At 36.9% G+C, this 14,124-nt stretch overlaps 2 protein-coding genes and 3 pseudogenes across 3 annotated transcripts; 1 reads left to right on the top strand and 4 right to left on the bottom strand.

Moving 5' to 3' along the window:
* The window catches only part of LOC107706291 (protein lifeguard 1-like), a 6,765-nt pseudogene extending 6,226 nt beyond the window's left edge, over positions 1-539 (bottom strand).
* Positions 540-1,968: 1,429 nt separating this feature from the next.
* LOC107706368 (E3 ubiquitin-protein ligase znrf1-like) lies at positions 1,969-7,002 on the bottom strand. Its single transcript, XM_016510061.1, has 5 exons — positions 6,204-7,002; positions 4,993-5,088; positions 4,804-4,909; positions 4,509-4,601; positions 1,969-4,046 (listed from the first exon to the last, which is right to left on the bottom strand). Exons 1-4 carry the CDS (start codon positions 6,706-6,708, stop codon positions 4,544-4,546), a joined length of 765 nt encoding a protein of 254 aa, XP_016365547.1. The 5' UTR covers positions 6,709-7,002; the 3' UTR covers positions 1,969-4,046; positions 4,509-4,543.
* A 540-nt stretch (positions 7,003-7,542) lies between these two features.
* On the top strand, positions 7,543-8,842 carry LOC107706323 (complement C1q-like protein 2; annotated as a pseudogene).
* A 425-nt stretch (positions 8,843-9,267) lies between these two features.
* LOC107706322 (mannose-binding protein C-like) lies at positions 9,268-11,130 on the bottom strand. 2 transcript variants are annotated; one of them, XM_016509986.1, is made up of 5 exons: positions 11,033-11,130; positions 10,416-10,612; positions 10,199-10,285; positions 9,836-9,913; positions 9,268-9,716 (listed from the first exon to the last, which is right to left on the bottom strand). In XM_016509986.1, the coding sequence occupies exons 1-5, from the start codon at positions 11,110-11,112 to the stop codon at positions 9,337-9,339; spliced, it is 822 nt and encodes a 273-aa protein (XP_016365472.1). In that variant the 5' UTR covers positions 11,113-11,130; the 3' UTR covers positions 9,268-9,336. The 2 variants fall into 2 exon arrangements, with proteins under 2 accessions (XP_016365472.1, XP_016365474.1); XM_016509988.1 differs by having other exon boundaries at positions 11,053-11,127.
* A 1,653-nt stretch (positions 11,131-12,783) lies between these two features.
* LOC107706290 (mannose-binding protein C-like) overlaps positions 12,784-14,124 on the bottom strand; it is a 4,694-nt pseudogene continuing 3,353 nt past the window's right edge.

Here is a 14,124-nt window from a genome sequence, read left to right as displayed (position 1 = left end):
GCTCTGTTGAGAATGTCTTGAGTCTTAACCAGGAATATACTCTGGGTTGAGTAAACTGGACACGTTTTTGGAACCACATACCTCGAGTAAGCAAGGTTTTGGGTTAATCAACCGAAAGTTCAGGGTTTAGCGGCCGGTAAGTTAACCATGCTTTCTGGAATACACCCCTGATGTTCCTCAGGTGGAAATAAATACAGCTATGTTAAAGAAGAAAAATATTATTGTGATGACATTCAAGTCATTAGATGGTTATTTCTCAAACGTTGCTCAGATTGTTTGGTTTTGTAAATGTTACATGGATCTTGCAAACAGTAAGAAATTCAATATAGTAAAACACCTGCTGGGTCTGGACTCGGTTCTTCTGACTCTTCTGGTGACAGGTTGGGTGGGATGAAGCTGACTGGCACAGGAACGGGTTGAGGGTACATGACAGGCCCCGTAGGAGGGGGCATGTATGGAGGTGGGGGATACATTGGTGCTGTCATTGCATGGCTAGGGTCACTCTCAGTCGCAGTTTTTTGGTTCTCTACATCCGTCATCCTAAACAAGATGTGGTTAGTTGAGACTGCAGTGTCAGAATGTCAAAATAACAGGAAAAGATTTTTCCATTTTGAGGTAGAAGTGTCTATGAGTCAAAGAAAAAAAACATGTAGAAAAAGCACCACAGTGTACAGGAAATGGTGGGGTCTGTAGTGTTTGCTTGTTATTGTGTGGTTTGTTACAGTTCCATTTGATATGCCAAAAGGTTAAGATGATCCTGAAAATTATCCTGAGTACTGATATAAGAAATACTGATAAAATAAAATGTGAAATTTTCCAGTTTTTTTAAAGATATTACTAAAGACATTTTAGTAACATTCACAACTTTAAAAAAATATAAATAATAATACACTTTTATAAATAAATAAATGTATCAATATATTGGGAAAAGACTAGATGATCATTTTTTCCAAGTGTTTAAAAATAAATCACTCTTCTCCATGAACATATAATTTTAAATTTATGTGTTAATTTTACTACAATACTTAATATATTTCTGCTTTAATATTATGAATTCTTCTAGTTGTCAGGAAAGACAAGAAAAATTCCAAAAATCACTTCTATTGACTGATATTTTTTTTCCAATTTTTTTTTTCATGAGGTGAGTGCACAAAAAAAAGCTTTTAAGACAGCATACGTTTAGGTGTACCACTTCAGCATGTTTGTGTATTGTTTTACTTGATTCTTCTTACCCTCAGTGTGGTCTGGTTTGAAGTCTGAGCACTCAGAGCTCTAAGATGTTAATGCCTCATCTTTGTTTCACACAGACTAAAGTTGGTTCCATATCCTCCCATTACATCATTTCCAAAACACCCTCTGTGGAAAATCTGCTGTGAAGTAGTTCACACAAATGCACACAATTGACCAAAAGTTGCTAATGTAAAAGTTCACACCACTGGCTTCCTTTCTCAGTGCCCACTTTTTGAATTAGTACTTATGACTCCACCATTAAATGACAATAATTCTAATATGCAATCTTTAACCAGTTGCATCGTTTGACACAAAAAATAGGCAAATCCTAAAATCTTGACTTTGCAAGCTTGTGTACATTTGCAGATATAAAGCAACATGCTAGATTTTCTAGACTTTCTAGCACATCGTCTTAGTACTATTGTAAAAGTAAGTTGACTTTGTTTGCCTGTTCAGTTGTGTGTGTATGGGGGTCTGGTTAACAAGTTTCACAAATTCAACCACAAAATGCAAGTGCAGCAAGAGCTGTCGGAATATGTTATATAGAATTTTGACACTTCATGACAAAACCCACTTAGCTCAGGCACAAGTGCTTCCTTTTTAACAGAATTTAAAATGTTTACCATAAAACAAATATGAAATTATGGTGACAGTGCGTTTTACACACACACTGTATATATACACATGTAAAATGTAATATATTTCCATTAGCAAAGATGATCCAAAGCACAACAACCATCACACTTAAGCATATTTATTGTAAAAAATTACATATAAAAACATATTTTTCAGACATACAAAATATTTAGGCATAGAAACAGCATCATGGACAAACAAAAGACTAGTCACCATTTTGAAATGTGATACATATTTACACTTTAATAAATAAATACTCAATTGTTCTTTAGCAGAATGAAGGCAGATTGTCTGTGTTTGGGGATGTGAATATATGCAAATCATATTGACCTAAAGAACATTCCCAACTCATTCATATTTGACCAACAACTGTCGAAACACAGGATCAAGCAGGTAGATACCCTTAGCACTGAATAATTACAGAACTTGCTATGGTATTTATACTGTGTATATATAATATTTAAAGGAAAAAAAAAACAAGCAACAACTTTGGAGTTAGCTAAGCCCCATGTTAGTATAGTAAATATGGATATTGAGGTATGGCACCACATTAAGTTAAAGGGCAAAAGCTAACTTAGAGAGCTTAAAAGATTGTCAAAATACTCTGACAATACCTCCCTCCACTCCACAATGCACTACACCGACACAAAACATAAATGTAACTGTAAGAATGACTTTTGCCTTTGACTCACACAGACACACTTGGCATTTCTCATGTTTTCAATTGGAAAGAACCGTCAGACTGTCCTGTAAAGGAAACGCATTACAATACTTTCAAAGTTAGAAGTAACCTCTCTGCTGAGAAAAGCAAATTCTCCGTTCAGAGGTCTTACCACTCAAAATATGATTCCTCAAGCTAAGGCAAAAAAGTAACAGACCAAATGACCTCTACAAGACACAATAGAATAATGAACATGTTAACACCCACAATCAGCAAACCCCATAAACCTCAAAACATGAAAGATCTTCTCAAAGTATTTACCCTGTGTAGGTCTGTCAAAAAAAACAAAAAAAAAACTATTACCGTTCCATCATATTTATTCCATTGTTCTTTCCAAGGGGGTCGACGACATTGTCATAATTACCCATCAGCCGTTCACAATCGCCATCCTCAGGCAAAGCAAGCGCCATATGGCATTACTGTGCCTGACATACATCTCCGTACCACAGATGCCTCATTCAACGTAGAGGAGGCCTGGTGTAAAGAGTGTAAAGTGACAGGATTTCTCCAGGCTACTACGTCTGAGATGCAAAGAGGCAATTTCACAAACCTTCCCTCCAAGAGTAGTACATGCTGTCAGTTCATCAGCGTCAAAATCTTTTGCATTCGAGTACACACACGCACTTCACTGCAACCAATAACATCTATTGTCCTAACTAGTGGAAGTATCGCTCTGATCTGTTAACAATATACAGCTGAATTGAGTAAAAGCAATCAGATCAAGAGGTTAAAAGAGCTTGATGTGGTAATGAGAGGGAGTTTTGCCTCAATGGTTAAAATCACTATTCATGGTAGTTTAAATCGAACAAATCTATTGGAAATTTCACTCTGCCTTTTTGATGTTCCTACAGTAACAAAAACAGAAAAGGGTAAAAGACTATCCCCCAAAAATATAAATCATCATGCCTTCAATCATATGTAATCCTGTGCAATATTTACGCATGTACAACTCACTTGCTTTCCATCCGGGATCTTCCCAACACACTCTACAAAATCAAGTAGTTCATTCAAGCCAACGCAACCCCAGCAGGCTGCACAAAACCAAACGCTAAGCCTGGCATAAATTACAGATTGCCACGTTTCCATGGTAAGAACAACACCATCCCTCCGGGAGATCAAGATGTCCATGAAGAGAGACGATCCATGTGTAACTTCTCACCATTTACATGTTTCTTTTACAAAGTTCTGTTCAGTTTACAAGTTTCACTCTGAGCTTTAAAGAAAAGAGTTAAGAGAGGAAAGGCAAGCAGAGCAAACCCGCCGTTCACGCAGGTGCTGTAGAGCAGAGAAAAGCCAAGTCTCAAGAATCACATCAGATAGTTAAAGCCAGGCTCACTCAAGGCCAGACTGATTAATCTGACCACAAGTGTTGATGCTTGTTATTTGTTTTTGTTCCTTTGTGTCTTTCTCTCAGTCCTCTCATCAGAAAATATATGCTCCTGCAAGGGGGTATTGTCTCCTAAAAACATGAAGCAGAGAAAATACACACTTAAGATATTAAGTTACTCACCCTCAGGTCATCCAAGACGTAGATGAGTTTGTTTCATAAGAATGAATTTCAAGAAATTTAGCATTACATCACTTGCTCACCAATGGATCCTATGCAGTGAATGGGAATGAATTAACTGATTGACTGGAGTCGTGTGGATTACTTGTGGATTATAGTGATGTAGACTAATTCTCACGGCACCCATTCACTGCAGAAGATCCATTGGTGAGCAAGTGATGTAATGCTAAATTTCTCAATCTGTTCAGATGGAAAAACAAACTCCTCTACATCTTGGATGGCCTAAGGTTGAGTACGTTTTCAGCAAATTCCTTTTAAGGAATCATTCACTTAAAAATGTTTAAAAACTTGTATGGGTTTCTTTCTTCTGAAAAATTTTTTAACAAAGAAAACTACTTGAATAACCAAACTTACCTGAGTCAAAGTGTCATTGCACGTAAAGACATGAATCAATCAAAAGGATGCTCAGGGCAGCATGGCTTCACTTTGCTCCATGTGTCAATGCAGCTATTTAGAGAAATATCAGCCATTACATATTTGAAAACATTTGTATAGCATATATATATTATATATGATATTTGCATATCATTGCTCTTTTGTTGATTTTGATTGCTTCCATTGTCCTCACTTTGTAAGTCGCTTTGGATAAAAGCGTCTGCTAAATGTAAATCCTGACTATTATTATTTGGATTTAGGATGTTATGGTTACCTCTTATGGTAGACACACAGGCAGGCCAGTCGAGCAATGGTTTCCCCTTGTAGCAGGTCTTCGAGACAGATTGAACACTCTCCACTGTCCTTAGCTAGCACATCAGCTGTTGGACAAGATAAGAGAATTAACAACCAAGTTATTAGCAGATGAAAGAAAAACAACAATAAAAACAAATGGGATGCTTACTGTTATAAGGGAGAGGTGGAGAAGTCAGACAACTTAGAAGATGGTCCTCGATTCGCCCTCCAGGGAACGGCTTGGTGCAGAAGGGACACCGAATAGCTGGAAAGGAGGGGAAAACAATCAAGCAAGTTGTCTAGCATTGTAAAATGGAGATGTAGAAAGGGTTTTGTGATATGCAGACCAGTCACAGTAATAGACGGGTGAGTATGCGCCCATGTGGCCCACTTTTCAGAACCTTCTGGCTGGACTACAGCCAACGGACCAATATTGTGTAAAAAAAAAATACACAAAGATCATCAAGTGAACCGGGTTCACCTCTGGTCTTTGTGTTTCAATCCATCATAGATCATCCTGTCAGGAATGCTTGAAATGTCTACAAAGCCTAATTACATTGCAAGCTCATTAGTCTCGTATAGACTCATTAATCTTTTTTTAATCACCTTCCATGTTTTATTTGGTTTAAAACAGATAATACTGAAAATTAACTCACATTACAGTCAAAATGGGCTTGTTGTCTACATTATTATGTATATAAACTTTCTGTAACAATTACAATTCTGTTACAATAAGATCCCATTAGTTAAAGCATTAACAATGAGCAATACATTTATTACAGTATTTATTCTTTGTTGGTTCATGTTAGCTCAGGACCACTAAATATTATTAACAGTTTTTTATTCTAATAATATATTAATAAATGTTTAAGTTAACATTAACTAAACTTAATAAATGCTTTCAAATATTATTGCTAGTCCTTGTTAATGAATGCTAACAAATGGAAGCTTACAGTAAAGTGTCACCAAACTTTCATTAAGCTAACTAGATTAATGAACGTTTTTGGATTGACATTTGCTTGCATGTGGAAAACCAAATGAGATGAATATTAGTGACTAGCAGATGCAGTCACTTTCAATGAAAGTTAATGGTAAAGAGGGCTGTCTAACATCTTTTAATGAAACTAATATAGATCTGAAACATAAGGAGAATAAACGATGACAATTTAAATTTTGGGGTGAACTCTCTCTTTGAATACCATGAAAAGGACCATATAAGATTATTTTGGTTTATACTTATATATATATATTAATATAATATATATATATATTATTATTCAATGTAAACAGTGCAGGTTTAAATGACAGAACTGGAGCTGAATAGGGTGTAACGTCTGAAATGACTACTGCGGGAAAGGAACGGCGAGTCTTTCAACTTACCACCGTGGCGGTTGTTGACCCTGTAGAGGCCGATCCACGCCTCAGACACTGGCCGGGAGTGAGTCCCCCTCACCCGGGCGGACCTGCCTGTGACGCCGCTGGCGGAAGAATGGCGACCACCGGGCAAACGCTCCGAGAAAGTGCGCTGCGGTGCACGGCCTATTTCCTCCCTGCTCACAGGGCCTCCTGGACTGCCATCCTCCTCGCGTTTCTCCTCGGCCCCGTTCTCGTCCGTCGGCGTGGCCTGGCTGCTCAGAGACGGGGACATGTGGCTGTCGGCGGGGCTGCCGTCGCTGCTCGCCTGCTGCCCGGTATCCGAGTCGCTGCCCTCTTCCGACCGGCTGCGGTTTGTCTCCGAGTCATGGTCGAAACTCCCGGAGAACTCCACCATGAGGCTAGTGGGCCTGGTGCTTCGGATTCGTCGACAGGACTCTCTCTTGATGCCATCTTTATCGAAAGGTGTCGAAGGAGTCTCCTCGTGTAAACGGCTCGATCTCGTCCCCATGTTCAACCGCGCGCAGAGCTCGCGCACTCCCTAATACCGATCGATCGATGACTGATCAGCTAACACGATTGCTTCCGTCACAAAGCCCTTAGGCCATATAACTTAACCATATGCCACATTTATTTAAAAGTCGTAAAGTTAGCACAGAGATGTGCTGTGTTTTAATTTCTCTTTCAGTTATGACAACAGCCTACCGCATTTTCCTTGCAGTTATGTTTTGTGGTCCCTGTTCAGCGCATCATACCGGAAGTTGGCTTCTTTCCTTCTTCGTTCAACCGACAGTGTGACGTCACGCCCTAAATTAACTTTTTATCCAATCATAGAGCAGGCACATGAATGTTTGAAAAGTATGTGATTTTGTTTCGTGAGAATTAACATTATGTTCGATATGAGTTCTCCACAAGTCAGTTTACGAGAGTATGAACGTCACGAACCTGTGTTGTCTTTTAAATTAATTTTGTTAAAGGATGCAATGCATTTTTGTCGAGATTTAATATTATTATAATAATATTTTATATTTTATAGATTAAGTCTATAAATTTGCATTTGTTGTTCATTCATGTTTGTTTTATATATATATATATATATAAATTGGCAATAAAAACGTCACTATACAGTCTTTTCCTCTTTCAAAGTGACAAAAGACTAAACATTTTTTATTTAATCTTTATATTGGGAGACAACAGTAAACGCTTTTCAAATACATTCAATATATTTCTATGCTGATTAGTTTCATATCAATGCACTTAGTATTAGTTGTAAAATTATATTAGAAGAATAGAATATTCCCAAAACAAATCTGAAGTGTTATTATCACTGCAGATTAGTCGGAGTCGGTGATGCAAGTCCAAACAAGACAAAGGTCATGTTTACTTTTATTGTATCATGTGGTTCCATATTGCCCCAAACTGTGCAAAATTCAACATGCACCATAAAAACATTAGCCAGAAGATGTTGGCAGCTCAAAAGACACTCTTATTGCTTTTTGTTGGGGTCTCACTGGCACATGATTTCATTACATCAGCACAGCTAAAGAACATTGAGGAAAGGCTTAGAGCCACTGAGGAAACACTTACAGAACTGAAGAAAGAGAATGAAGGTAAATATCTCGCAGTAATAGTTGCGTGAGTTTTCTATATCTACATCTCATCTATTTTGTTTGATCCATTTTCACCTTCACAAAATACATTGATCTGGTGAGTCATTTCCATCCCAAAACACAATAACAAAATTCTTCAATGTTCATTGAACAGCTTTAAGGATTTTCACAAAAGCATCAAGTGATAAACTTGAATCTATCCAGGCAGAAAATAAAGGTAAATGAAAATATTTATTCTGTTATGTTAGATATAAAACCAAGTGAAATGATGAAAAAAAAAAAAAAATTCACTTACCTTTACAGCCAAAAAGGTTGCCTTTTCAGCTGGACTTTTGGCATCTGGATCACAACATTTTGGACCCTTTGATACTCGGAAAACTCTGGTGTACCAAAAAAACTTCATTAATACTGGAAATGCATATGACCCCAACAATGGTAAACTGTGCTATTCATATTTCTTTATTATGTTAATTGTCCATTGCGAGTATGGATATTCAAGTAATAAAAGGCATTTCTTTACAGTTCCTAAATTCATATGTTTATGTATCTCAAAGGTACATTCACCGCACCAGTCAATGGAGTCTATTTCTTCAGATTTTATGCTCACGCTCACCCTTCTAACCAAATGGCAGTCAGTCTCCACAAAAATAATCAGATCCAATGCTCTGTATTTTTTTTAAAATCCTGAGACCAATGCTAATGGCAGCAATGGTGTTGTTCTCTCACTGCAGAAGGGTGATGAAGTGTACACACAGCTGAGGGAGAACAGCTGGGTTTTTGATGATGAAAACAGTTACACCAGTTTCAGCGGTTTTCTGCTTTTCCCCTTTTGAGTGTCCACAGAATCCAGAATTGGATTGAAAAGATGTTTATGCCACTAGTGTTGTAATGATATTTGTGTGATATTTGCCTCAAAGAAAGAGAACATTGTATTATACTTTTCTTGTGTTTTTAACTTAGGTAACCATATGGATTTCATATTGAAATGAATGTATCAATATGCAGTACATTTTCCAGTATGCAATAAATTTTTAACAGCCACAAAAAATCAGTGTGTCATTATTTTACAAGTCTTGATTGCATTTCACTAAAGGAATAGTTCACCCAAAAATGAATATGTGCTGAGAATTTACTCACCCTCAGGACGTCTAAGATGTGGATGAGTTTGTTTCTTTATCTGAACAGTTTTGGATAAATTTAGCATTACATCACTTGCTCACCAATTGATCATCTGCAGTGAATGGGTGCCCGCAGAACGAGAGTCCAAAGAGCTGATAAAAGCATCATAATAATCCTCAAGTAATTCACACAACTCCAGTCCATCAGTTAATATTTTGTGAAACAAAAAGCTGCATGTTTAAACTAATTTATTAAGACATTTTAACTTCAAACCATTGCTGAACTGTACCTGATAAGCTAGTAGAATATTAATGGGTGTTTTTCATGAGGCTAATTCACTCTGTTTTTATAAGATTTCTTTTATTCCTTCTTCATTCAAACATCAGAGCAGTAAAAATTCATAATCTGTTTCACAGTTCACACACCACATGCCATGCTGAATTACAGTTAATGTCATTCCACACACCACTTTTGTAAATAGCTGTACAGTCCTCTGCTCCATTATAATCATTCGGCTCTTTTTCCATCCAGTTGGTGAAAGTTAATGGTTGGTCACTCATATCCACAAAATGCCCTTCTTTCTTTCTGTCTGTTGCACCAACATATACGTTAGTAAACTCAAGGACAGCCTGCATTGAAGTTAGCACGTTATTCTCATCTTCACTTCTTGGCAGGACAATTTTAGCCCCAGCGTCAGAGCAGAGCTTCTGTGCCTTATCAAAATTTCCCACCAGACCATCAGACACGTAATACTTCTGTCCCACTTTCCTGAACGTGCGAAATCCTAGAACTAAACATTAAAAAAATATATATTTTTAAAGAAATGATCTTATAAACACATCTTATAAACATCTTACATGAATAAACAAAATATGTATAGTGCAAACATTTTTTATAGGAAAATTCTACCTTTCTCAACTATAGTGAGTCTGTCTGTTAGGTATTTGACATCTGATTTAAGTTGTAATGCGCTTTGAACACCAGTGCCTGTAAAAGCATAGCAGAGTGAATATCAGAAGCAGAAAATACCAAGAAGTAGCTATATTCTGTCTATATGTAACTATAAACTCAATTAAGATATGGTTAAAGGAAAATACTTGATCACAGTATATAATCTCATTATTTATTGATTGTTTGACTGATTTTTTATTTTTATTCTTGCATTGTTTTCAGAAGAAAAAAGATAGACACCAAGCTTGAATAAATGATTTTCTGTTTAATAAAATAAAATATTAATAATAAAATAATCTATTCACTGTGCTTTAATTTTACCTGGTGTACCTGGATTCCCTTTGTCTCCTTTAGGGGCAGCAACACCAGGTGGTCCTATTTTCCCTGGGGGTCCCTGTGCACCAACTCCTGCAGAGTAAGATTGATGATTAAATCTCATTTCTCAGATCTGCAGTCGCCTTGCCTGTCTGCATTATGTTCTACATCAAACTTTATAACTTAACTTAAACATAATACACCAACAACTAAAAGCATAAACCTGGATCTCCCTTTTCCCCTTTTTGTCCAGGAAACCCGTCTCTTCCATCTCTGCCAGGGCTGCCGTTGTGTCCAGATGTGCCCGGCACCCCAGAATAAGATGGACAACTACTTTCAGCTGCAGCTATTAGCAGCACAAACTGCATTAGGAGCAGCGCAGCACAGATCTGATGCATTAACAGCGCCATCTGCTGTTCACTGTGGAAACAAGCAGGATTTATGTTGCCGCAGCCGTCAGAGAACACGCACTCTCGAGTCCAAAGGAAAATATTTTTACCGTTTATAAAATTATTTTCACTTTTTAAAAATGATTTTCACTTCATAAAAATGTAATTTCACTCGGAATATAATTATATTTAATAACAACGGTATTTGATATTATAATTCATATTTATTGATTGCAAACAAGTTCACAATGGAAAGTAAAAAGAAGGTAAATTAAGAGCAACAAGTGTAACTTTTTCTCTCACATTTTCAATTCTCTATTGAATGTTAAAAAGCATTCTGCCCAACAGTGGTCTCATATCAAAGTTATAAAATACTGAAAACTTGATAACAAAACATACTGACATGTAGGCTACTTCACTCTTTTGTTTACCGCTTTTTAAAAATCCTTACCAGAAGCATATGAATCTTACCAACAGTTCAGGCCTGGCGATCAGCACTAAAAGAGAACACAACTGTAGACAACCCTTCATCTAATTTCAGCGACGTAGTTACCCAGATCAGAGTTCAATGACAAAACAAAAAGAAACAAATACTATATCATTTTACAAGTTTTAGATATCTGTCAGTCATATTTGTTGTCCTGTAATTTATTTGCAACATACAAAGATTGTTTTTGAACTGAAAAAACACAAACTTTGATTCATGACCTAATTATCGAGGTCAATCAACTTATTATGAAAGGTTTCTTTTTTTTTCAGTAGGTGCTCAGAGTTTGTCTAATGCAAATGCACTGTGTTTGAACAGCTGAAAGAACGCCAGGACCTCAAATGTTTGAGTTCCTGAGAGAAACTTTTCCAACCCATTTAGCTATCTGTTATATAAAATACACTTTTGGACACACTTTAAGTTCAGCTTCAACTGTGAAGGGCTCAATTCCTCTGACTGATTGAATGCTGTTCATTATTGGTCAAATTTATGGTCATGGTTCATTATGTATCTTATCAGTATTTCAATTTGGTTTTGATGATGCATCTGTGATATAACATAAAAATAACTGTCTGTAATTTTCCATTAACTTTGACATTCAATTAATAATACAATTACGTAACAAACAATATTATCACTTATTATCTTGATTTGTGCAAAATATGTGAACCATATTTAACACTCTGTAATATACGATCTGTATTGATTTTATTAAGGTGTTTTCCTTGTATTGTCAATTATGCTTTGTATCGTGTTGTGTTTTAGGGTTAAAGGAAACGTCTGTAAACTTAACAGAGGCAGAAAATTACCATTACCTTTGCCATTTTTCTACTTATTTTTTTTCTTATAGTGTAGAAATAATTTGATGAATCCAAATACAGATGTCCAAACACAAAAATACTTGATGTATACTTGATAAGTTTTATACAAAACAACAAGATCCAATGTTTACAATAAATGTTAGTGATTGATTTTCTTAGGATTTTCAGAAGGCAATGATTGTAGCCAAACCAGAACATTTTTACTCACAATTTATGTTTGAAACTAAATAATTGCTTCAAATGCACTCTATGTTTTTATGGAATGTCATTCCATTCACCATCTGTGTAGATGGCAACACAGTCCTCATTCCCACAATAATCATTAGGTTCATTTTTCATTCATTTAGTAAAAGTTAGAGGTTGGTTGTGCGTATCTACAAATTTCCCTTCTATCTGTTTGTCTGTTGTGTTTGTCTGGTGCAAATTCACTTTGTTTGAACAGTTAAAAAAAAAAAAGCCAGGACATCAAACGCTTGAGCTCCTGCAAGAAACTTTTACCCACTAATCGATTTAATACCATCTGTTGATTACCCTACACATTTTCAGCTGGCACGCTTTTTAGTAAACCTTATGCAGGGCTCATATGTAACTGACTGAAAGTAATTCATATTTGTTACTTAGTGGTTGTGTATTGCAATTTTGGTATCTTATCAATTTTTCGTTTTCTGAAATGTCTGTGGTTTTTAGTTCTGTTAGTTATGCAATTGATGTCAGATTTGCAATGAAATAAAAGAGACACTTTGATTTATGACAAATAATCGTAATAATGCATTTATTAATGTGTTAAAAAAACATTTATGGCAATTATTTTTGTATATTTCATGCACTGTAATTTTTTTTAAAGGATACATTTGACAATGTGATTTAAACTGTGCATTCTGTGTGCACTGTTAATAACATATTAATATTGCAGATATGCATACTTTTTAATGTGGTATACATTCTATCAGATTTCTATTTCACTTATGATGGGATGTAGACCATTACAACCGACATCATCTCAAAGGCCAGAGTCTGTTATAGTACCACAGTCTTGTAGTCCCTTATAGTCATCAGGCTGACCAGGACCCCAGTTGGTAAATGCCAATTGCTTTTCCTCAGTGTCCACAAACCGTCCCTCTGTTTCTCTGTCTGTGACACGAATATACGGCTTCTTACTACCTAAACCACTGGATACTGCTCATTTCAATAATGCATTGTTCTCTGTATAGAAGTTCTTGGCAAAACTATTCTTCCACCAACGTCCTAACAGTACTGCATCAAAAGCTGCCTCAAAACCATCAGTGACATAGTATTTCTGTCCAACTTGTCTGAATATCTTAAAAACCATAGACTGGTTAAAACTCACAACCTTCGCAATCATGGCAATCTTGGCATTAAGTTGCTGCATGTCAGATATGCTGTCATGACCAGGAAAGCCTGGAAATATAATAATTACACTTAGGTACATGCCTACATGGATGAACATAAATTATTAAATATAAAATGTTAACAAAAAACTTTTTTGAGATAAAAAAAATCAACATTTTCATATTGCCTGAAACTGTAATTTCAGACAAGGAATTTTCAAAAAGCTAAATAAAAGCGTGTAATGTTTAATACCTGGTAGACCTTGGAGTCCTTTTTCCCCCTTCTCTCCAGCTGGCCCAGGTGGACCTGCTTTACCCGGCGGCCCCTGCACATTCACTCCTAAGACAGTATAGTAGGTGTGAAATCTCATCTCCCTTCATTACACAGTTGGTGAACCACTAACTCACTCATTCACTCACTCACTCACTCTCTTTCACAGACCTGACTCTCGTTTCTCTCCTTTGGGTCCAATTGCTCCATTTTTACCATCTCTGCCAGGCAGACCGTTGTGTCCAGGAGTGCCAAGAACTCCACCATATGTAGGACAGTTCAGGTTCTGAGGTTCAGCTCCATCCAACATCTGCAGGGCAAACTGAAAGAGCACCTTAAAGGTGACACATTGGGGAAGTTGTGGCCTAATGGTTAGAGAGTCGGACTCGTAACCCAAAGGTTGTGGGTTCGAGTCTCGTACCGGCAGGGATTGTAGGTGGGGGTGAACCCCCAACTGCTCCCCGGGCGCCGCAGCATAAATGGCTGCCCACTGCTCCGGGTGTGTGTTCACGGTGTGTGTGTGTGTTCACTGCTGTGTGCGTGCACTTTTTGGATGGGTTAAATGCAGAGCACTAATTCCAAGTATGGGTCACCATACTTGGCCACATGTCACCA

The sequence above is a fragment of the Sinocyclocheilus rhinocerous genome, unplaced genomic scaffold, assembly GCF_001515625.1.
Source record: "Sinocyclocheilus rhinocerous isolate Xijiao unplaced genomic scaffold, SAMN03320098_v1.1 scaffold444, whole genome shotgun sequence".
NCBI lineage: Eukaryota > Metazoa > Chordata > Actinopteri > Cypriniformes > Cyprinidae > Sinocyclocheilus > Sinocyclocheilus rhinocerous.
This window is presented reverse-complemented; position numbering and strand designations above follow the sequence as displayed.

Coding starts and splice junctions, on each gene's coding strand:
- LOC107706322 (XM_016509986.1), bottom strand. CDS start 11,112: ATGAAGGGTTGTCTACAGTTGTGTTCTCTTTTAGTGCTGATCGCCAGG. Junction 10,286..10,415: donor AGGGGAAAAGGGAGATCCAG/GTTTATGCTTTT, acceptor CTTACTCTGCAG/GAGTTGGTGCACAGGGACCC. Junction 9,914..10,198: donor AGGGAATCCAGGTACACCAG/GTAAAATTAAAG, acceptor ATGCTTTTACAG/GCACTGGTGTTCAAAGCGCA.
- LOC107706368 (XM_016510061.1), bottom strand. CDS start 6,708: ATGGGGACGAGATCGAGCCGTTTACACGAGGAGACTCCTTCGACACCT. Junction 5,089..6,203: donor GGTCAACAACCGCCACGGTG/GTAAGTTGAAAG, acceptor CCTCCTTTCCAG/CTATTCGGTGTCCCTTCTGC. Junction 4,602..4,803: donor CTGTGTGTCTACCATAAGAG/GTAACCATAACA, acceptor TTCTCTAAATAG/CTGCATTGACACATGGAGCA.